A 22,581-nucleotide genomic window follows, 5' to 3' on the forward strand; every position below is an offset into this window, starting at 1 on the left:
TGGGGCTGACGAAGGATGATGAAGAAGGTGAGGAAAGCCCCGAAAGACCGCTTGGCTCCCCATTATACACACGAACAAGCCCAGCCCCTGGTCAGGGTTACTCAGCTGAGGCCCGCAGAGCTGGGGCCGAACCAGGGCCTGCAGCATGCCCTCTCCCTCCAGCTGCTCTGCCTTCCCGGCAGGGGAAGCTGGAGCTGGGAGGCCAGGGTCAGAAGGAGCCAAGAGTTTCCCAGGCTGGAAGAATGTCCTGGCTCCCCCCCACCCCCCACCCCTGGCGGGACCTGCCATATAAAAGAGCCCAAAGCCTTTCAAATGCGAGGCCCAGGTGTTCTCAAAGACTTTGATTGGGGTGGACAGGAAGGGCTTGCGTGCTGCATGTTTCGGATATTAATAAATTTCCCCTAACAAAGGGCCAGGGCCCCCTCCCACTCCTCTTTGTTTGGGGCTTTAGGTGGGGGAGAGAGATGGGTTTGCTAATTTGCAGAGGATGTAAGAGTGGACTTCACAATTCAGCGGGCTTCTCCCCACACCCAGGGGGTAGGCTCTGGCCTTGCTGACAGAGCCCCTGGCGTCAGCCCTGAGAGCGACCCTGTCCCGGTGCCTGTCCCAGGCCCTCCCCACCAGCTCTCAGACAGACTCTAGGCCGCCACGGCCTTGCTTGTACTCCTTACACAGATGCATATTGGGAGTCAGGAACGGAAGAACCTAGAAGTCTAGGCTTCGCCCTGGATTCTGAGTCTGCAATTGGAGCACCCTAGGCGTCTGGACCACTCCCAGCTTCACCTCTCCCTGCCTCATCTCCCTGACTTGCTTCCTCCTGCCTCCCTTCCCCCTGCTCACTACCCTGTGCTGGGCCTGTGGTTCCTGGACTGCCCTCCCTGGCCCAGTCCTCCAGGCTGTCCTGCTTTTCCCATTTCCGCTGCTCCCAGACAGCCCGGCCTACCGCACTACCCTTCCCTCCCTCTGCCGCCCGCACCATCTCCCAGCTGCGCCCCTCCCAGTCCTCAGTGGGAGCTGACTAGGGACCAGGGACCCGCAGCTAGAGGACTCCATGGCAGCATAGTGGGCACCTGAAAGGAAACACAGCCCTGTCTGGAGTGGAAGCTCAGCCAGGGATCCTGGACGGTCCTAACGGGATGAAACCCAGTGCCTTCGGGGCCAGGCGGGGAGCCCAGGGGAGCAAGGCTATAGGTGTGAGCACGTGAGGGAGGCCTGCCTCTCTTAAGGTAGAGGTTACCCTCAGAAGTGTGGGCCCAGGTTGTAAGATATCAAGGCTTTTAAAGGGAAGTTGGAAGTCTGAAGTTTTATGAGAAATTTCCCATTTTTAAACAGGAGCAACTGATCCAAAAGATGTACAGCGGCATGGCTCAGCTAGAGCCTCCTGTCGGCCACTCTGCAGTCTTAGGGGATCAGCAGCCAGAGGGGCGGGGCTTGTCCCAGGGCTCCCCACCCAATTCAGTGCTCTGGTCTCCTCCGCTAATCTCTGCGATCATAGTCCCTTGACCTTGAGAGGCTGGTGGGGCCCTGCGAGGCAGCGTCTGGGCCTGCTGGGTGTGGTGGAGGGTGCCCTGGGCCCTTCATTCCTGTTCTGGGGCTCGTCAGAGAAGGTGGTCTCTTGGACGGTGCTGGAAAGCGCTGAGATCCGAAATCACTTCCAGCCCATGATCTGAGAGCAAACGTGGGGGGAGGGGAGAGAGGGGAGGAGCACCTTATCATTAGGGCCAGCCACATTCCCAAGGTCAAGTGAGGGTCAACAGACAAAACCAGGGGTCACAAGGGTTAGTGTTTGATCCTCAGTAGGCTCTGCCCCAGGTGTTCCTCTCCACGGCCCGGCCAAGTTCATCTGCATGGTGTCCTGAGCAGGCCTAGGCTCCTGACCCAGGGTCTTCCCCATCCACCCATGGGAATCCTGCCATTCTTGTAGGTCTTGAGTCCGTATACCCTCCATTCCCACCAGTTGTGAGCATGGACTCCTAGAGTCTTGGGCTGGGGCAGGGGGAGCGGGCTGGCTCAGTCCTCCCTCTGGTGAGCTCTGACAGCCCCGCCAGCCTGCACAGGGCGCTGGAACTCACCACCTTCTGAGACGACCCATTTTATTTCCAGGCAGTTAAGGCTCTTATCACGCTCCTTGGACCCCACAGGGCTTGCGGGCAGGGAGTGCAGGCTGCTCAGCCACACAGACCCCGGTTCATTCCCGGCTCTGCCCCTCCCTGCCTGTGTGTCCTTGGGGACCCACAATGCCAGTTCACAGCTTCGCACACAGCCCCATCACGCTGAAAGCAGCTTGCTGGTGGCTCTAGAGACTGCCAGCAAAGAGTTAAGATGTTCCCAGTCCCTCCGAATTCCACGTGACCCTGGGTTGCTGAGCCTTCAGGTCTGCGGTGGACGCTCTTCTCCAGACTCATTTTTTGCTGGTGGCTCATGGAAAGTTTGGCTCCTTGAGCTTCAGGCCACTCCCTCTGGGGCTGAGGCCTCGCTGACGCTGGCCCTGCCCTGGGAGGGCGTCCATGGCCGCCCGCCCTCCCTCCCTCCCTCCAGCACCCCCTTGCTCATCTCCGCCTGACCTTCCCCACCAGGACAGAGCAGCAGCCTGCCCCACTGGCCACTCGAAGGCCTCCGCCCAACACCCCCTCCAAGATTACTTTTATTTGGGGGAAAGGATGCCTTTTCCCATAAAGTTCACAGCATCTCTGAGCTGCATCTCTGAGCTGCATCTCTTCGAGAGTTGTAGCAGGTAGGTGCCGAGGCCAACTTGGACATCACCTGTCTGGGATCCACTGCTCAAAAACTGATCAGAGTGCTGAGAGAAAAACACGGCATATAGAAACCCTCCGGGTGGGTTTCTCATCAGCCTGCTGGCCCTTGTTTAGATAAGGAAACGGTCCCAGCCCATTTTGCTCAGTGGTTAGAGTGGCAACCCTCGGACTGAAGGGTCGAGGGTTCCATTCCGGCTGAGGGTGCATACCTCCGTTGCAGGCTCCATCCCCGGCTCCTATCGGGGTGCGTGTGGGAGGCAGCCAGTCGATGTGTCTCTCTCACATCAATGTTTCTCTCTCTCTCTGTCTCTTCCCCTCCCTTCCACTTTCTCTAAAAATCAATGGGAAAAAATATATATCTTTGGGTGAGGATTAACAACAAGAAAGAAGAAGAAGAAAACAGTAAGAAACAGGCCCACCTCCTGCCTCCAGCCAACCCAGCAGAAGGAGGTTGAGCCAGAAACAGCCAAGATAGAGGCCCAGGGCTTGCCAGCACCTTTTGGTTCCATGACAAGGAAGCAGGGCCTCAGTGTGTCCATCTGTAATGAATGGACAGAAACAGTGTGCCCCATAGAGGTGCCTGGGGGGAGAGCCGTGGACAGAGGGAGCCGCCTACCCAATTCAGCCTTCTGCTAGAGCCCACCATGGAGGGCTGCAGGGGGAGCAGAGCCCCTTCTCTGAAGCTGGACTCGGGGCTTGGCTCCTTTTGCCAGATGAAGTTAATGGTTAGGGGCCCCGTGGTTTCTCCAGGGAGCCTGGACGCCCTGCCAAACCAGGAGGAGATGGGAGGGGGACAGCAATAAAACCCTCTGGGCCCCACGCGTTACTTTGACCTTGACTCTGCTGACCTGAGGTCAGGGTCTCAGCTATGGGGCTTTGGGGTGGCTCGGGAGACAGAGGCAGGGGAGGGGCCTATGGTCAATATTGACCCAGCTGAGTCAGGAGAGCGCCATGGGGAAGCGGGAAGGCTGGGGTGGGGCTTGCCGATAACTGGATCTTCCAGCTCCAGTGTGACTGTGGGAACTGGGGAAGGGGGTGCTTAGAATTCCCAAACAGGGTGCTTACTAAAACTACAGCTGCCTGGAGCCCTGCCCAGCCGTCACATAGCCTACTCTCTAGGGGTAGGGCCTAAAACATCTGTATTTTTAGCAAACTCCTGGGACGACTCTGTGGCAGCCAGCCCAGTTCCCATATTTGGGGACACAGGTTCAACCCCATTGTAGTAATAATGAGGAAACTGAGATGCAGAGAGGGAAAGTAACTCACCCAAGGGCACACGGTGGGGGGCAGGGATTGAGGATAATTCCCCCTTTTCTTGAGGGGAAGGAATAGTCTACCTCTAGACAGCTCTATCCACCCCCAGCTGTGGCGCAGGGCCCAGGAAGGGATGGCGGGCCAGGCTGCCCAGGGGGAAGTGGCCTCTGAGACCTTGGCAGGCCCAGGTGGAGAAGGAAGGGTGGGGCTTGGCCCCGGGGAAGGACAGGAGAGGAGGCCATTCCCACAGGACTGGGCCTGCTTGGCCTTGCCCTGTGCAAACACTCCCAGAACCTGCTGGGGGGTGTTTCCTAAAAGATTTACTAGGGTCTCAGGGTGGGGAAGGCCGTCTCCATTGCTGGGGACCCACCCGTGCCCTGGAAAGGCATGCCCTCAGCACAGTAGGTTGGGCACACTTCTGGCCTTCCTCAGCCTCCTCCCCAGCCCCTTCTCCCTGACCCTCAGCCTCTGCCTCCACTCTGCCCCACATGCCAACCTATCCAGCACCTGCACCAAGGCCCCCAGGACCCCCAGCTGCTGCCACGCGCTTCCTGCTGCTTCTGGCTTCCACACACTTTGCACCTCCAGGTCCAGCCCCCGTCCCTACCTGCCCTGAGTTCTGGGCTTTGCATGGCTCATGCTTACTGGGGTGGGGTCAGGGATTTCTGGGACAGGGGCCCAGTTGGCTGCAGCCCGGAACTTAGAGTGGCCAAGAGTCAGAATCTCACTTCCCTCCCTCACATGTGGGGCCATCTTGGGCTGGTTCCTTCACCGTCTGCACCACAGGCTCCTCATTCATGGGGTGAAGAGAAAAGTTATGCCCAGTAGAGGGTGAGAGCTCACATAAAGGAGGGAGGGTGTGCAGATGTTATTGCAGAGGTGGGTGTAGAGCTCAAGCCCCCACAGCAGCCAGTTCTCCTTCATTCCAGCAGCAGAGATCTGCCAGGGGTCTCCTCCGTGTAAGAGTGACGACACCTGCTGCGTGTGGCCTGAGCCTGGATGAGACGCTGTCAAGACTTCAAGGAGTGCATAGGTTTGCAGATGCTTGCTAAGGTGACTTCAAACCAGAGGGCTGTGACCTAACTGGTTTGGCTCAGTGGATAGAGCGTCGGCCTGCGGACTGAAAGGTCCCAGGTTTGATTCCAGTCAAGGGCATGTACCTTGGCTGCGGGCACATCCCCAGTAGGAGGTGTGAGGAGGCAGCTGATCGATGTTTCTCTCTCATCGATGTTTTTGGCTCTCTACCCCTCTCCCTTCCTCTCTGTAAAAAGTCAATACAATATAAAAAACAAACAAACAAACAAACAAAAATACAGAGGGCTGTGTGAGGTGGTAGAGGAGCCATGGAAGCCCATAGAAGGACCTACCCTGGTGTGTGCTGGGAGAGAAGGGGAGACTTCCCCAAGGAGATACCAGAGCTGTGTCCTGAGGGCAAGGAGGTGTTGGGCTGCGCAGGAGAACGAGGGGTAACCAGCCATGCGCAGTGGGTTCTGGAGCACATGGGCAGTGAGGAGGTGGAGACGGCGCGTGGAGACAACTGAGACATGAGGCAATAGCTGGAAGGGACAAATGAGTTCCTGAGAACCCAGTCAGTATGTGCTGGCTGCCCGGAGATGAGCCCGGAAACGGGCCAGGGCAGGGAGATCCCGGAGGAAGCGGAGCCCAGCCCTGGAGCCCTGACGGTCTTGCGAGAAGCCTTTGCCTCTGAGTCTCATTGTCTTCATCTTCAGAACAGGGCTGTTGTGGCTGGGACAAGAGGTGTGGTGAGAGGCCTGTGAACTATAAAAGGTCATGCTCCATTAGCTAATAATAGTGTTTTAAGTGGAGCTGGCACTGTCGGAGAGTTAAAGGTCAACTGGGAGCGCCCAGAGCACGCGGGGCCCAGGACATCCTGTAACCTGCTCCTGTGCTTCCACCTGCTGGCAAGTGTCTGCAATGGCAGCCCCAGCCTCAAGCCCTGCCTTCTGCCCAGGCGGCAGATCCCGGGCTCATGAAGGCAGAGCTGGGCGGCCTGGCACTAAGATTTGCAGGCTCCAGGACAAGAGTGTCAGTGGAAGCCCCCAGGCCCCTCTGCAATCAGCCTTGGCCTCTGCTCTCACTGAGAAGGTCCTCACGTGTGTGCTAGGGGCACATGCCCATGACACGCCCCCGGCCATTCCACATAGCAGCAGTGAGGATAGACCCAGAAAGTGGTTGGTGCAAACATTCTGGAACCCCGGGACACCAGGAGCATGATCAAGAGGGGACTTTGGGCTCCAGAAGGCGCATTCCCTGGTCCTGTGGAATCTACACCTCTTAGGGGACATGGCTTAGAGCTTCCAACCCATCTGGTTTGCCCAAGACTGTCCCAGGCTTAGCACTGAAAATCCCTGCCTGCAAACCAGGATGGTGGGTCACCAAAGCCTCTGCATTACCCCCTGGCTCAGTCTGGGCATCTTGGGCTCAAGAAACCGAACTGGCCTCAAATGTGGCTTCAAATGGGCCAGTGGAACCTCTCATGCCTTCCCTCTGTCCAGCCCCAAGGCCCCTGTCCCCATGCACTCTGTCCACAGATAGTTTGTGGGTAAAAAGACCCTTGTCCAATTCAGTCTCCAGGGGCTCTGAGGCCTGGGGCTTGTCTGTGAAATTGGGCTGAGGGAACAGAATGGGTGGGGAGGGACTTCTGTAACAACCTCCTCGTTATACAAGGAACCAAGGAACCCAGGCCTGGAGGAGAAGAGCCTTGCCCAGGTCCCCGAGGGAGACTTCGCTGTTGGCTCCTTAGAGCAACCCCTTTGCTTTTGTTAAGGGCCCCCAGGTGCCTGAGAGCCCCATCCCTGTCTCTAAGGGTGTGGCAGGTGGTCCAGGCATAATGTCACAGTGATTGGCTCAGCCTTGAGTATGTGACCAAGTTGGTCCAATCACAATGAAGGCCTGGGTTTTCATTTTGCATCTAGGAAGATCCAGAACAGGAAACAACCTGCAGGCGTGTGCTTGACTCAGACAGGGAGACAGCCTGCACAGAAGTTTGTAGCTATTTATTGCACTGAAAACACCAAGAATAAAACAGACGCCCCCCCTCCCCCCTCCCCCCAATAGCAGAAAGTTTGAGCAGTGGTCATTCAAGTTCACAGCCACATATTTTTTAAAAACAGAAAAGAAAAAAGAAAGAACTGAAACAAAACCCCAAACAAATAGTAACAAAGAAACCAGCATGGGGAGCCTGGCAAACACATCCCCCCAGAGGGTCTACCCGTGAAGGGCGACGGGAGGCCATGGTCAGGGTTAGCGCCACGTGGGCACCAACCCGGGAGAATGCTTTCCTGTAAACGTGTTTGCATGCTGGGACCTAGGCCTTGTCTTAGGTCTGGATTTTTTGCATCTATAGGATGTTTGGAAGGAGCACAGAGTTGACTGTGTTTGGGGGAGGGAGGGGCATGGGCTCTGGGCTGCGTGGTCCGTCCGTCTCCCCTGCCTGCTGCCTCAGGATCACACGGGTGCCAGTGCCGGTGCCCTGCAGACCACACCGGCTGGCTGCCCGCCCACCCGCAGGCGAGGCCTTCACACTGGGGCCATCTCAGCCTGGGGTAGGGACCTGCCTCCACTTCCCTGATACTTGGAGAGGGGCATGGTGGGCAGGAAGTGTGTCAGCAAATGGGAGGCAGGACCTCGGCGTCCTCCAGCTCAGTTTCCTCTGGTGGGAAAGTGAGGACCAGAGCAGGGAAAGGGTTTGCCCGGGGTCACACAGCAAGTCTGGCCAGAGCTGGGAATGGAATCCCAATGACCCCCAAACCACACCTCTTGCCCCAGTTGATAGGCACGAACGAGGAGAATGAGCGGGCAGGCGGGGGAGGGGACTGGCCAGGCTCAGAACGAAATGGGAGTCCAGCCAGTGCCTAACCCCGTCAATTGTGCCACCCCATTTGATTCTCCCATCAGCCCTGCAACACAGGCCGGGCAGGAATACTTAACTCCTATCACTGATGGGGAAACCAAGCCTGAGGAAGGGATCAGACTTGGCCTTGTTGGCTGCAGCACCCCCGGGGAAGGCCACACCTCTGGCTTGGGCATGGCTGTGGGAGCTCGCAGCTCACAGGGAGGCAGGCCTCTTTGCTGCTGGGATGCTGGGATCAGCGGGCCTTACTGGGAAACCCTCTGGGCCTGGGGCAAGCCAGTGCCCACCCCTGGGCCTCAGCAGCAGGGTCTCTACCAAGAATAGAGGCCAGTGATCGACCAGTTTGGAGGCCAGGAGGCCTGGGCAGCCTCTTGACTGGCCTGTGGCCCCAGCCTGCCTACCTCACCTGTCCCCAGGGCGTCAGCAACTGAGAGAAGAGCCCACCATTGGGGAAAATGCAGAAAGGTCTGGATCAAATATCCCCATCAGTCCTGCTCCACCCACCACCCAGGACTCCTGGGAGGTTTGGGGGAATCAGTGCCTCCTCCAAGCCTTGGGGATGCGGCTCTTCCTCCCCTAAATCCTCCAGAGGGGACAATATCTCATGCTGGCAAAACACGGCCACACAGAGGCCAGAAGCACAGAGAGGCAGCAACATATTTCCGAGTCGGACACTGAGAATACAACCTCTATTTTTTTTTTTTTTGTCCAAAACATGTAGATTGGTTTTGCTGTGATTTTTTCTTCTTTTCTGTTTTTTTTTTTTTTCAACATACTTACTGCATATAAAGTCATGCAAAGAAAATAGTGCAGACAGTAGATCCTAGTGGGTGTGCCAAGGCCTTCCACATCAGAGTCAGTCCCAGGGAAGAGGGCAAGAGCAAGGAAAAGAAAAAAGGAGGGAGCGATGCGAACCCGCGGCTGCAGGACGAGACGTGGAGAGTAGACATTCTGGTGCCCTGCGTGGACCAGCAGACACCGAGGGGGTGGGTGATGAAGACATGTGCTCAGGGTCCTCCGCCAGAGACGGGTGAGGACGCTGGGGGTGGCACACAGATGAGCTGGGATGAAAGCTTGGGAATCGTGGTCGTGAGGACTCCCGTTTGGGAGGCAAGCAAAGAAAAGTCCAGCTATTTCCATCCTGAAAACCTCCCCCAGGCTCTCGGCCCCCATTCACCGTGTCTTATCAGCGCTGACATCTGATTCCATCCTGAAAAGAACCTTGGGACCAAAACCTGGGGAACCACTGGTGACAAAGTCCATCTCAGAGGTGACATTGAAAAAGAAATAAATAAACGAACAGGAAAAAAGCTACCCCGCTGTCCTCTTCCCACCTCCCTTCCCAACCCAACCCAACCCTCTTACAATAATGGAGAGGTCTAGTTATTACATAAATATCAGTGAACGTGAGATCCATTTACGAAACACACGGGAGTTTGGCTATAAAAAGGCATGCGGTCCAAGTAGAAGTGATAACCTAGATGTTGCTTTCTTTTGCCCCCAAGAAGCAATCAGGTTTTCTCCCTCAGCTATGATGGGGCTGGAATCCCCCGGGCCGATGGAGGGTGGAATGGGTGGTTGGCGATGGAGGTAAACATCAGAGAAGGAAGAAGGAGAGAGTGGGGGCACCCTGAGAGGATCGCGCTCCCCACACTGAGGGGGAAGTGTCAGGCGGGGGCCTGGAGGCCGGGACGGGATGGGAGGCGAGTTAGGGAGGCAGTCTGAGGCCGGAGGCTCCTGGCATCGGCTCCTCTCTCACTCTCTCCCACGGGGCAGGAGTGGGCAGGGGTGGCGGGTTCATCTGCCTTTCCCAGAGGAATCCTGGAAGAGGAGAGATCAGGGATCTCCTGACTCCCCAGCCCCTGGGTGAACACACAGCTGGGCACTCTGCAGCCAAGGCAAGTCAGGCCAATGGCAGCCGGGGGGCGGGGGGAGGGGGGCAGGGGGTGTCCTCAGGGCCAGCACCCAAGGCACCCGGGCCTGAGGAAGCTCCGCCCTGGCTGGGGACAGGCGGCAGGGAGATGTGGTCGTTTGCTCTGAAGACGCGATGGCTTTGTGGGTAGGTTTTCTTGATGCAGGTATGAAAGTGACGGTGGTGGTGGTGGCGGTGGTGGTGGGATGATGTGAGTGGGGGAATTCCAGCAAAATCCAAGGTGGGAGAACCAGCAGCGACATTCCACGGACAGACGAACGAGGAGCAGATATCTGCAGTACAGCGCCCCCGCCTGGCCCTTCAACTGTAAGACACAACAATGCCGTGGGTCATGCAGGTGCATCTGAGGTGCCCCATTCTCCTCAGGCACCCGCCCTGGCCTGCCTCCTCAGATGGAGGTAGCTACCACCTAAGGGACCCGCCCAGCTCTTCCCCTGGGACCTGCAGGCCTGGTCTCCTCCCACGGTCCACCCGCCCCCATCCCATGGCCTCCCTTTAGATGGTCCTAATGACGAGACAGGAAGGAGGGGCTCTTACTGGGGCAGGACAGAGGGCGCCCCAGATCTGTGGAAGTGGACAATCTGCCATTTGCCATCCCGGCGGTGCCAGACGCGGGTCTCCTCTGACTGGGCCGTGCGGGGGATGCCGCCAGCGTCCAGGTACTGAGTGATACGGATGTAGGCGATGCAGGCTGACTCGTCGCCCATCAGATGGATGTGGGGGTTCAAAATGGTGGTGTGCACAGGCTTGCTGTTCCGGGACCACACTGCAGGCGGGGACGGGAGTGAGCAGAGCAGATGCAACTGAGGGACTTCTGCCTCGTGTCCTGCACTCCCCCAACTCCCAGCACATTCCCAGGGGAGCCCCTCTGCCTGCCTCATCTCCGTGACAGGGCTCAGCCACCTGGGTGTCGAGGCAGAACTCCTAGGTCACATCCCCGCCTAGGGATGATGGATTTCAGACACCCTGACGTCTTCAAGCACAGGGAAATGGAATTTTAGAATCACAGTGTCTCAGACACAGAAAAAGAGAACTTAGATGATTATAGAATCAAATCATTTGAGACCAGAGTCTCGAACGCAGATCCCTACAGAGGCCAGGCAAGTACATAAGTGAGGGGCTGAGCTGGGTACAAAATGCTAAATGACCACTGACCCCTTGCCTCTGGGTGAGGGAGACAATAGCGAGTGGTGGACACTGGTGAATGGCTGACCACATTCCATCCACAGGGGGCGCCCTGTACACAGCTCCCCTAGTGGTTGCTATGTGAGTAACTGGGACCCCTGGTGCCACACTTTCTGACTTTTCAAGAGAATCAGGAAATCTGGATTTTTATGTAGAAATGGCTCCTGTTTAATTATTGGCAACTAATTCAAGTTTGAAACATCATGCAGGCCACATAAAACATGTGTGCAGTCCAGGTATGGCTTGTGGGCCCCTCATTGGACACCACTGCTCTCAACATGTAGAATGAAGGAAACTTGGGGAATATTAAGATTGTAGAACCTTAGACTCTTGGGGTTGTAAGGATGGTATTTGCGGTTCATAGGGTGAGGTCACGGAGCTTTCCAGAGTTAGGGAGAAATGCATAGCTCTTACAATCATAGGACTGACAAATGCATCGTTTGAAAGATCTGAAACATCTTTCTCTATGGAAAATATTAGCTATCATTATTATTATTATTATTATTATTACTATTATTATTTATTTTGATTCTAGGAATTCTTAATTTTTTTCCAGCAAAACAAAAGCACAGAAAGATGATGATGACCCAGGGAGGGACTGGACAGGGTCTCGGGAATAACCCTTAGCTTTCCCTTCATATAGCCCAAAGGTAGGCCCAAACCCCACAGAAAGCACACGTCCACCCTTGGAGATGCCAGTTCAAGAATCTGTAATATTAAGAAGCCCCTGTCCCCTTCCCCACCCTCTCTGATTCTGAAGCCCAGCCAGGTTTGTGAGTCACTGATTTCTGGAAAAATGCCCCCCCCCCCCGCCCCCATGACTGTAGAAAGCCTCCAATAATATCCACCCCTAATATTATAATCACATGCTACCCAGGCTTTGGATAAAGGACTCAAAATCACTGAGTCTTAGGTATGTAGACTAATGTAGTTTTACAATTCTGGCTCGTAGAGAGAACATACAGCTTTTGTGTTGTAGGCTTGGGAGTGACTTCAGAGGTCAGAGGTCACCCGTGGCCCTCCTCCAAATGCAAGGAAGCTTCCGTAAGCATCCTTGACAGCATCCAGAGCTGAAGGCAGTCAAGGTGGTCTAGTTTAACGCGTCCATTGCACAGATCTGGAAACTGAGGTCCAGAGAAGCAACCTGACTTGTTCTAAGCTGGGCCAGGTTTTGAAAGAAAAGCGGTAGAACCTAAAAGAAGTCCGTGTCTCTGTGGGACTGAATTAGAGCCATCTAGAACAATCCCAGGGGGGCAGACAGGGCTTCGCATTGCTGAGGGCACTGGGCCTTGCTGTTGGTGACGAGGGCAGGGGTCCTGAGGGGCCTTTCTGAAGCAGACACCCGATGTGGTGTCTCTTGAACAGACTGGAGGCTTTCAACACCCGCTGTGGTGGAGGGCATGGGAGAAAGCCGCCGGGGCCTCCAGCAGGAAAAGGCAGGGAGTACAGTGGGACTCGGCCACAAGCAGGCAGATACTCCGGGTCTTGCTCTCAGGGGTCCTGTGACGTGACCAGATGGTCCAGCTTAGAGTTTCGGGGGCTGGGGCGATGCCGCAGGCCAAGGGCTAGCACGAGCTTCTCTCTGCGTTCTTTTCCCTTGGCTCCCCAAGCCCTTAGAGTCCGCTCAGCCTGGTCTCTGCTCTGTGAAGGCTGGAGCACACACTGGGGAACCAGCACCCCCAGAGGACACACCAGTAGAGAGATGGCCTCAGTGACCAGCCAGGGAGCTCTAGGGTGATGGGGACCGATTGGAGGGGGAGGGCGGGGTCCAGCCACCTCTCTCCACATAAAAATTAAACTGCCATTGCTAGCCTTAAAGAATCAGAGTTTGACTGATCACGGAAAATGCAGCTTTTCTTCACAGCTTTCTGGGGTGCTCTTGAGCCCCTGTACCCTGTAAGACTCAGTCGGAGTGGGTGCAGGCAGCGGTGTCCAGCTGATGGCCGCTGATGCACAGAGGAGAGGGGCAGCATGTGGAAGGGAAGGGAAGGGAAGGGAAGGGAAGGGAAGGGAAGGGAAGGGAAGGGAAGGGAAGGGCGCTGCAGTGAGTCGGGACTGGGGTCTGCCACCGACTTTCTGGGTTCCTTTGGACACGTCACTTCCCCTCTCTGAGCCTCAGTTTCCCCTTCTGTGTGATGAAGAGCTGGACTAGATCCTACTTCAGCCACTTAAATACCCCCTTTATTTTAACCTACAACTGCCACCTTAAAGTATTTCCTTAAATCGATTCCCTTTAGTAATGGATATTTTAAAAGAAAACTTTCTAGCTCAGCCATGCGTGACAACAGTATCACAGAACACAGTTTTAATAAGTCCAGCGGAAATGAAATGAAGCGCTGTAATCCTAGCTCCGCACTCCTGCCTGCAAGAGATCTGAGCCACTCTCTTTGATGAAGAGGGAAATGAGAAAGTGTTACGGGGCGTTCAGGACAGACTAGCACCCAACTGAGCCTTTCCCCTTGGTGGAGCCAGATGTACTGAAGGAGAATTTAGAATGGGACCAACTTTCTCACTGTGAGGACCAATGTGGCTTGGAGCGGTGCCCGTGTGCCCCGGAAATCACCTGGTGAAGCCTCAGTGGTCCCTGCCTTCCCTTTGGAAGACCCCGGACATGTCACCTCCAAGGCCTTCCTCCGAGCCCCGAGCTGCGTGATCCTAGCCTGCATGCGCTTTGGTTCATCCCTGTCTGACCCCTGGCCAAGGTGAGACACGGACACAGGCAGAAGCACCCTGGGTCAGGCCCAGCCTCAGCCCCGACAGCCCCTGGTTGCAAAGCTGCCGGGTCTCTCCTGCAGGGGAGAGGCCCAGAGAGGACAGACATGCGGACAGAGACCCAGACATACAGGCAGGGCACAGCAGTGTGAGCTCGGGGCCTCTCCGCTTCCCCACCCAGAGGGGGCACCTGCATAACAACCCACAAGCCAGCTTGTGACCAGGTGGGCAGCTGGGGTGGTCCCAGGTGTCAAGATGACTCTCAGTTGGATGTGTGCCCTCATGGGAAGGGTTGCGGGCAGGAGAGGGCTGGGAGGGCTTGCCATGCTTTTCCCAGATCCCCATCCTCAGCCACAGGAGGGGCAGCTGGCAGTCGGGCGGACCAGGGTTAGGAGAGGGAACCAAGGTGGTACCCACCCCTGTCCACACGGGATCTTCCTCTTCGCTGGCTCCTGAGCCGCCCCGGGGGCCCTGCCCGTCACCCTGCTGTGCCATCCGGCAGGACACGGAACGAGAGCAGACAACAGGCACCCCAGACAGAAGGAATTGCTCACGGTTTTCAAAATAGAATCGATGGAAGTCCAGGCCCTCGACCAGGTTCCCCAGGGCCTCGGGTTCGAAGGCTGTCATCCCGGGGTCACACATCTTCCTGGGGGGAGGAAGCCAGAGGAAAGAGGGGCTGGGGCGGCCTCCCAGAGCCACCCTCTCATCCAGGGGCCTGGACCCACAGAGGGTGAGCCTGTCAAATTGGAGTAATTGCACCCGCCTCGCAAGATCAGTGAGGCTGATGGATGGGGAAGGGGCTTGCGAACTGTGTAGTGTGGGGGCATCACTGACTGGCTGGTGCCATTTAGAACTAGGCAGCCTGGGTTTAGGTCCTGGCTCTGCCATTTTACCAGCAGGCAGCTTAACCTCTCCAAGCAAGAGCCCCATGAATGCGTGCAGAGCTGTGCCCTGCATAGCCCAGCCTGGAGGCTACTCTCCAAATTGCACTCCAGGCAGCAGATCCACAGGGTGGGGAGTTCCTACTTTGTCCTGGGTTCCTGGGAAGGGGACCTTTCCACTCACATTAAAGTGACTTGCGCTCACCAAGCAGGTCTGTCCCTGGAGAGGGTGCGTTTTGCTACTTTAAACAGAGGTGTCCTGTTGAACAGCAGCCCTCACTATGAGATGAGGAAAACAGCATTCCACAAAGCAATGCCTGGGAGGAGGACGCCCGGGGCGTGGCCAGGGAGGCCCTCACTGTGTATTTTCAGGGCAATGCTCCCTGCCTGTTCTCAGTTTTCTGAGAGCCCCTGACAGCTGGGAGGTGGAGGGGGGGGTGGGGGTAATGGTCTCTCCCACCCCCAGGTCTCTGTGGCACAACATGGGCTCCTGTGACAATGACAGTGAAGCCAGGGACAGAAAGTACCCCAGGAAAAGCAGTGGTCCCAATGGGGGGCGGGGAACTGAAGACAACTGGAGGAGGGGGTCAGGCCCAGCATTTTCCAGCAAGTACAGGGCGCTCTGTGCCTGGCTGCCCTGACTGCTCTGTCGCTGTGACCCCAGGCAACTGGCTTTTCCACTCAGAACCTCAGATTCTTCAGGTGGATTAACCAGGGGCCGGGGGCTGTGCTCAGACCACATGGGAGTCTGAGCTGTAAACATCGGGGAGACTGAGCACCATTGGGGAAGCCCCTCTCCAGGAGGTCTCTGGGCATCCCTGCCTCTGAAGGAGACCATCTGCTTCAGCCTCATTGTACATGTAGAGAAACCAAGGCTCATGACATGAAGGGACTTATCCAGGGGCACACAGGGCCAGACTCAGGGCCCCACAGGCACCAAAGGGCATGGCACGGGGTCTAAACCTAGAGTACACTACAGATGCCAGAGAAAGTGACAGTGACATCACAGAGTGGGGGAGTCCCATAAATGGCACTGAGAGACTTGAGGTCCACAGACACCACCTCTCTTTGCCCCCTTTCCTGGCTGTGTCCTCCCGGCGCCATTCTCTGGCTCTCCCATGGCTGACTGAACTCTTTCTAGGGCCACTGCAAAACCGATTTAACAGTGCATTTCCATGCTTTTGTGCAACACCCAGTGCACACACCCCTGTGCACACAATCGCAAACCTACATGCATGAACAAGTGCATGCACACACATGTACCTGTGGCCTCAGTCTAACACCTGCACCTTCCAAGGTCCTGTTCCTCCAGAGATAACCAATAGATTTCTGAGGCTTTGCCACCCGTCGCTGTGGAAACCCTCCCACAGCGACTGCCAGACCTTTGGGAAACCTACTTCAGCTCCTGGGCACAGTGGAAACCAAGAACAGGCTGCCCAAGGAGCAAACCTAGCCAGGTTGCTCTCCCCTCACTGAACCCAACAGGCAAGGGTTATTCTGCCTTAGCTGGCAGTTTCTGTCCACTGAAAGCATATGTGGGGTCTCCGGGCCCAGGCCTTAACAATCCTCACCAAGAGATTGAGTCCTCAGCCTGGAATCCTGGCTCTCCCTGGAGCAGCTGAAGACAGGCTCAGGGCCGGCTTCTGGGCCAGACCAGGAAGGGTGTCTGGGTGACCACCAGGGGGCGCATCAGCTCAGCTTTTGCACACAGCTGCCCCTCTGAGGGCTGGCCATGACAGGTAGGTGTGCAGAGAACATCTTATACCACCTGTTTCCTTTCATGTTATTTTTGCACACTGCCTTATTCCCTAGAGAGTTTTAGGTTCCGTTTTGAGGTTCTTTTGCTCACCCTTGCTCACTGGAGGTACACACCCTGTGGATTCCTGCCCACTCCTGCCCAGCTGAGGTCAGAGGTCTGAGAAGGTCCAGGGTGAAGACCCAGGCCCACAAGGCAAGACTAAGGAGGGACCTGCCTCCCTCTCCTCCTTCCCAGCGCATTTCCTGAGGAGCCCGTGCTGCAGTGGAGATCACCCCCTCTTTCCTCAGGGAAGCAAAAGAGTCCTGGGGAACGAGAATGAGGAGCAGGAGGAGCAGGACTAAGGTATAGAGAAGCATTTTGGACAGAAAGCTTAATAAAAGCATAAAGTCTGAACGCAAAACAGAAACTCGAGTTCATTCTGATTCACAGCACATGCAGAGTGAGTGACTGAGGGTCAGAGACGAGACCCCAAAGTTAGCCATCAGCCCCCCGAACAACAATCCAGGCAGGACATGCAGGATGGGCCCAGCCGACTCACGTGTAGGACTCAAAATCTCCATTGCTTATGGCTTCAATCAGCTGCTCTGTCACTTTTATAATTTCCTGTTTCCGCACTGTAAGGCAGGAGGGGACACAGAAATAGTAGCAATCGTGACAGTAATGAAGCACCAACTACCATTTCCTGAGTCCTCATCATGTGCCAGACCCTGTACTGGGAGCTGAGGGCCTCATATACAGCGTCTCATTTATCCTCACAGTAGCCATGACAGGTAGGTATCATTACTCCCATTTCACAGAGGAGAAACTGAGGCCCAGAAAGGTGAGAATGGTATGAAAGTTCCCTCAGCCACAAAAGACAGAGCCAGTGTCTTAGCTGCCAGCCTTTGCCTCCAAAAAGCAGCCATGGAGGGCATTCCGACCCTAGGCCTGTTTTGACTCCAAATACAATTTCCTGTCAAAACAAGGTCAACTGTCATGGTTGTCACTAGCAGCCATGCCCAAACTGGGGCCGCTAACAAATGTCTCAGGGCTTATTCATCCCTTAGGTATGGGGAGCTTTATGCTCCATTTGGGTGCCTGTAGGAAACAGGTTCTGAGCTTTCCAGAACTTTCTAGGCATAATGAGACTCGGCCTCCCCTGCCGCCACCGAAACAATACAAACAGCTGCTGTCTTTCTGGTAGAGGCTTAGACATCACTTTTCTTATATGTGTGATTTCTGAGCTCCAGTTTTCCCATCTGTAAAATGGGGACAACACCTCTCATTCATTCAGTGCCAAAAGTATCGTGGAAAGAACCCAGGCTTCAGTACCAGACAGGCTTCATCTAAATTCCAACCCAGGCCCTGGCCAGTGTGGCTCAGTTGATTGGGCATCATCCCATGCACCGAAAGGTTGCCAGTTTGATTCCCTGTCAGGGCACATGCCCGGGTTGTGGGCTCGATTCCCGGTCGGGTGTGTGAGGGAGGACACCAATCAATGTTTCACTCTCTCTCCTTCTCCCTTCCTCTCTCTCCAAAAATTGATAAAGAAAAAAAAAAAGCTCGGGAGCAATTATAGGTAGAAGGACCTTTCATTCTAGGCTGTATTCTTTAAAAAAAGAAAATAAATACATTCCAACCAAGGCCCTTACAAGGTGTGCAAATGTGGGCCACAGGCAGTTCTCTGGTCTGTGTGATGAGATAGTGCTCCCCTCCTTGGCATGAAGCTGGGAGGAGGCGATGAGCACGAAGCACTCAAACCAAAGCCTGGCACACAGTAGGTACACGGTGTAAGTACCCTTTCCTGCATCCTCCCACATGGTTGCCACATCTGCTCCTCACAGACACCCTGGGAGCTTGGCAGGGCCGGTTTCCCCCAGCCGACACCTGAGGAGACTAAGCCTCAGTAATGCAGGACTTTGAGGCCAGGTCTCTTGGTCCCAGAAGGACAGCTCTAGCAGAAGCTTTGCATGGTTTCCCAAAGGTACGCCCTCTCCCACTCCTCCCCCAGGTTCAAGCTCAGCTCCAAATCCGGTCAGTTCATTGGCCTATGGAGCAGCCTCAGGTGAGGTAGATGGGCACGCAGCCCATTTCTCAGTTTGGAATGTGGGAGAGAGTTAGAGAGAGAGAGAGAGAGAGAGAGAGAGAGAGAGAGAGAGAGACCATGCCTGGCTGAGACTGTCCCTGCCCTTTTCCTCATCACTGCCCAAGTCACCCCACCCCATCTCACACCAGGACTCACCTCAGACCCAGAGGACACAGAGTCACAGAACAGCCAGGCTGGAAGAACCCCTGGAGACAGGGACTCAGCCTTCTTATCATGCTACTGGGGAAACGGAGGCCCGGGAGGGGTTGCGACTTGCCCAGGGACATAGAGCAGACAGGGTGCAGTTTGGCTCCCAGCCCAGGACCCTTCCACCGGGCCCCAGCACCCCACCATGTTTCCTGATGCTCGGGGCCTGTATGCCGTCTATTCCCCAACTCAAATACAAGTTCATAGAGGCTGGGCTGTGGCTGCCCTTAGCTGCTAGATCCCAGGAGCTTGGAACAGGCCTGCCCCCAGGAGAACTCATTATTAAATAAATGAGCGCACCAGGCCTTGTGCTGTGTGCTCAACCTACAAGATCTTGAAAGCTCACAGCACAGCTTCATGTGGCTATCACTTCCACATCACAGGTAAGCAATCTGGAGGTGAGAGAAGTTAAATTGTCTGCACCATGGACCAACAGCCCAGCGTTTGCAGCTCCAAAGCCATCACACTCTCCCCCACAACACATGCCCCTCAGGGCAGAGGCCCCTGCCCAGCACAGCTCTTGGCACATGGTGGGTGCTCAGCAGATATAGCAATGTTCATCTTTAATGTCTGTTACCACCATGAACAACAAATTATTTTTGAATAATCACCAGGGCTGGGAATGAGTCCATCTGAGACCATGAGCTCTGCCAGGTCACTCTGGGGCCTTGCCTGAGGTTGGGGCAGAGGCAGCAAGAATGAATGAATGAGTGGATGGCACCAAACCAGGGTCTAGGGCTGCTGTTTTTGCCGTTTCCTGGAATTGCCCAAGTCGCCTAGTGGCCTGTCTCTGGGAGTCCAAGAGCCTGGCCTCCTGGTCAACTTTGCCCTCTTGCACAGAAGCTGGAGACTGAGGATGGAAAAAAGCCACCGCTGCCAGGAGACACCTCATCCCAGCCTCTCCCACGCGGAACCAAGGTGATGACCCAGAGCGAGTCCATGTGCTCACGGCAGGCATGGGGCCAGTGCCACCTCCCTTGCCTCCTCCATCTGGACTTTAAGAATGCATCCAGCTTGACATCCCAGGAGCCTGTGCTTAATGCCCTGTCCCCTGTGGGCTGCTTCTCGTGCCATCTCAGAGAGGCTAGCAAAGTGGTCAAAGGCATGAATTCTATAGCCAGAATCCCAGTGTTTGGATCCTGGCTCTGGGACCTTGGGCAAGGGACTTCCCCATGCCTCAGTTTCCCCATATGTATAATGGAGCTACCAATAGCACTTACCTCATAGGGTGGTTCTAAGGATTATGTGAGTTAAGAATATATCAAAAAAAAAATAGCTGATACATATGTGGTCCTCACTAGGAACCAGCTACTGTTCCCAGCCCTTTATAACAACTTCTTTATGTAAATAATGATGCAATATGTAAAGCACTTAGAGCAGAACCTGGCACTCCCTACATGAGAGCTGTGGTTAGTTTCTTTTTTAAAACATAAATTTATTTTTATTGATTTCAGAGAGGAAGGGAGAGGGAGAGAGAGATTGAAACATCAATAATGAGAGAGAATCATCGATTGTCTGCCTCCTCCACACCCCACAGTGGGGATCAAGCCCACAACCCAGAAATGTGCCCTGATCGGGAATCGAACTGTGACCTCCTGGCTCATGGGTCGATGCTCAACCACCGAGCCACACCAGCCGGGCCTGTGGTTATTATCGTGTGCAAGTCTCTGAATTGGAAGCTGCTCCTGAGGATGGCCTCTAACCTCAGCGAGGACGCCTCCCAGCAGCCTATATGTGAGGCTTTCGTCTTGGTTGACATTTTGGGGCTTGCAGCCTAGTGGGAAGCCCACTGCACTGTGGGACAGCTCTCACCATTGGTGCCAGCCTCCCTCTTCTTTCAAGTTGAAATCTGTCGCCCTGAAGGCCCCTAGCTATAGTTCTGGTTCCTTTCTGCCATCTGGGGCCCTGCACTGAGTTGTCTGCTGCCTGGATTTATGCCTTTTCCCCTGCCAGTCTTCTCTCCTCGGGGCTGAAGGCCTCCAGGATGTGGTTTTCAGGATCTGACTCAAGCGGGCCATCTACTCATCAACGCCTCACTGAGTGTAAGCATATAATCCCAGGTGTGGCTTGGATTTTACACAATGTCAAATCTGGAGTAGCATTCTCTCTCCCCTCCCCATTTTGGACACTATACCTCTATTAATGTAGCCTGAGATAGTACCTAACTTGGTTTTGCCTCCAGCCACTCAGGACACCAATTATACCAACAGCCAATGCCTAATGGGCAAGAATCTCCCTAGCTTCATTCTCTGGGACAAAAAAATCTGGGAGTCTAGTGTTCCTTAAATCTGGATAAATTCACTCTGGTTCTGGGCCCCTCTCGTGCCCTCAGCAATCCCATTGCTGTGTGAGGGGTTCATTCAGCAGCTGCTCAGGAGCAAGCTGTGCACTTCCACCTGCCAGGTATTCACCCAGACAGTCAGGAGTGCTCCCCTACAGATGGGAAAGCTGGGGCCCCAGAGAGGCTAAGGCACTCTCTCAAGGTCACACAGCATGCCAAGGCTGAGATGGGATCAGCATTCCTGGCTGATATTCCCCAGAATGTCTCTGCTGAGATTCTGAGGCAGCTCTTTGGGCTGTAGAGGAAATTAATTTTTCATGGAGCTGACCAGGAGGAGGTAGGGGAATGAGGAGAAAGCCTGGCAGAGCCCAGTGAAATTTGGAGGGTGAGAGTCCTGTGCATGAGGCCCGAGGTATTCTGAAATATTAATGTCCCTTCCTTTGCTCATGGGAAAATGTTCCCTGGAGGATGACATTTCTAATTAATTTTAATGTTAGGTCGGAATCCACCCCACCAGCTGCTATTCTCACTTAGGAAGAAGACTTAGCAGATCAACACCAGGAAATGGTTCTCTGGAAAGTTTCTCTGAGGCCTGGAGAAGCTGTGGGAGGCACAGGGCTCCTCTTTCCTGCCAAACGCGGGAGAAGCTCCTGGCTGAGCCAGTGTCTCTCCCATCAGACAGGGCCTTCTGCGTGCGGGGAAATGAGGCAGGGATGGGCCCCAGTTCTGCCATCAGTACCCCGATGTGCCCTTCCTCCTCCTTGAGCTCAGATTTCCTCTGTAAGAGGGCCTAGCCCTGGCTGGGGTTGCTCAGTTGGTTGGAGCACTATCGGGTGCACTGGAAGGTCACGGGTTCGATTCCTGGTCAGGTCACATACCTAAGTTGCAGGTTCGATCCTCTGTCAGGGCATATACGGGAGGCAACCAATCAACATCTCTCTCTCACATTGATGTTTCTTTCTCTCCCCCTTCCTCCTTCTCTAAAATCAATAACATTTGTAAAAAAGAAGGGGGAAAAAAGTGGGGACTAGATGAACTAAATAAAATTCAAGGCTTCACAAAATTTCCCATGGTGTTCTAAAGCAGAGAATGATGACTGTAAATGTGGGGCCTTGGGGGTGCAACCCAGAGCCATTCCCCCAGGTGGGAAATGTCTTTGGCAGCTCATATTTTACATGTACAGCACACACGAATTTTGCATTCTCTTTCAAATATTTCTCTGTCTGCTTAATATATAAATATTTGCCTTAAAATAATCTTTCAGTAAAATTGATGCTCCAAAAATGGCATGTGGCTTCCTGTCAACCACAAGCTCTAGCTTCACAAAGAATTTAAGATTCACTAAACAATTTCCATGTGCCAAGCACCGTGTAAGCACTCTACATGCAGCCTCTCATTTCACCTTTACAGCAGTCCTCTGAGGTTGGAACGATTATCATCAACTCTTTATTGTTAAGGAGGCTCAGAGAGGTTGAGTAAGTTGTCCAACGTCCACCAGCAAATGGACCCCAGTGAAGAAGCACAGAGCTAGTTCGCCTCCATGGTCCCTAACTGCTCTGAGACCAGAATTATGAGGCCACGGCAAGTCTCCTCAAAAATCCCAATCTTACCATCAGGACAGTGAGCCCTCAACTATGGGGCTGGTCACAGAAACACCATGTCTCAGCCCAG

General features: G+C 54.8%; 1 protein-coding gene across 2 annotated transcripts in view; it reads right to left on the minus strand.

The window, feature by feature from the left end:
- Positions 1–8,558: 8,558 nt before the first annotated feature.
- CAMK2A (calcium/calmodulin dependent protein kinase II alpha) overlaps positions 8,559–22,581 on the minus strand; it is a 58,890-nt gene continuing 44,867 nt past the window's right edge. For both annotated transcript variants that reach the window (XM_081091041.1, XM_081091042.1), the window contains exons 15-18: positions 16,896–16,971; positions 14,269–14,363; positions 10,355–10,583; positions 8,559–10,121 (exon numbers count right to left, since the gene is read on the minus strand). In XM_081091041.1, coding sequence (XP_080947167.1) covers positions 10,118–10,121; positions 10,355–10,583; positions 14,269–14,363; positions 16,896–16,971 — 404 coding nt within the window. In that variant the 3' untranslated portion in view covers positions 8,559–10,117. The remainder of the gene's footprint in view (positions 10,122–10,354; positions 10,584–14,268; positions 14,364–16,895; positions 16,972–22,581) is intronic.

Source organism: Myotis nattereri (assembly GCF_964212035.1).
Source record: "Myotis nattereri genome assembly, chromosome: 5".
Taxonomy (NCBI): domain Eukaryota; kingdom Metazoa; phylum Chordata; class Mammalia; order Chiroptera; family Vespertilionidae; genus Myotis; species Myotis nattereri.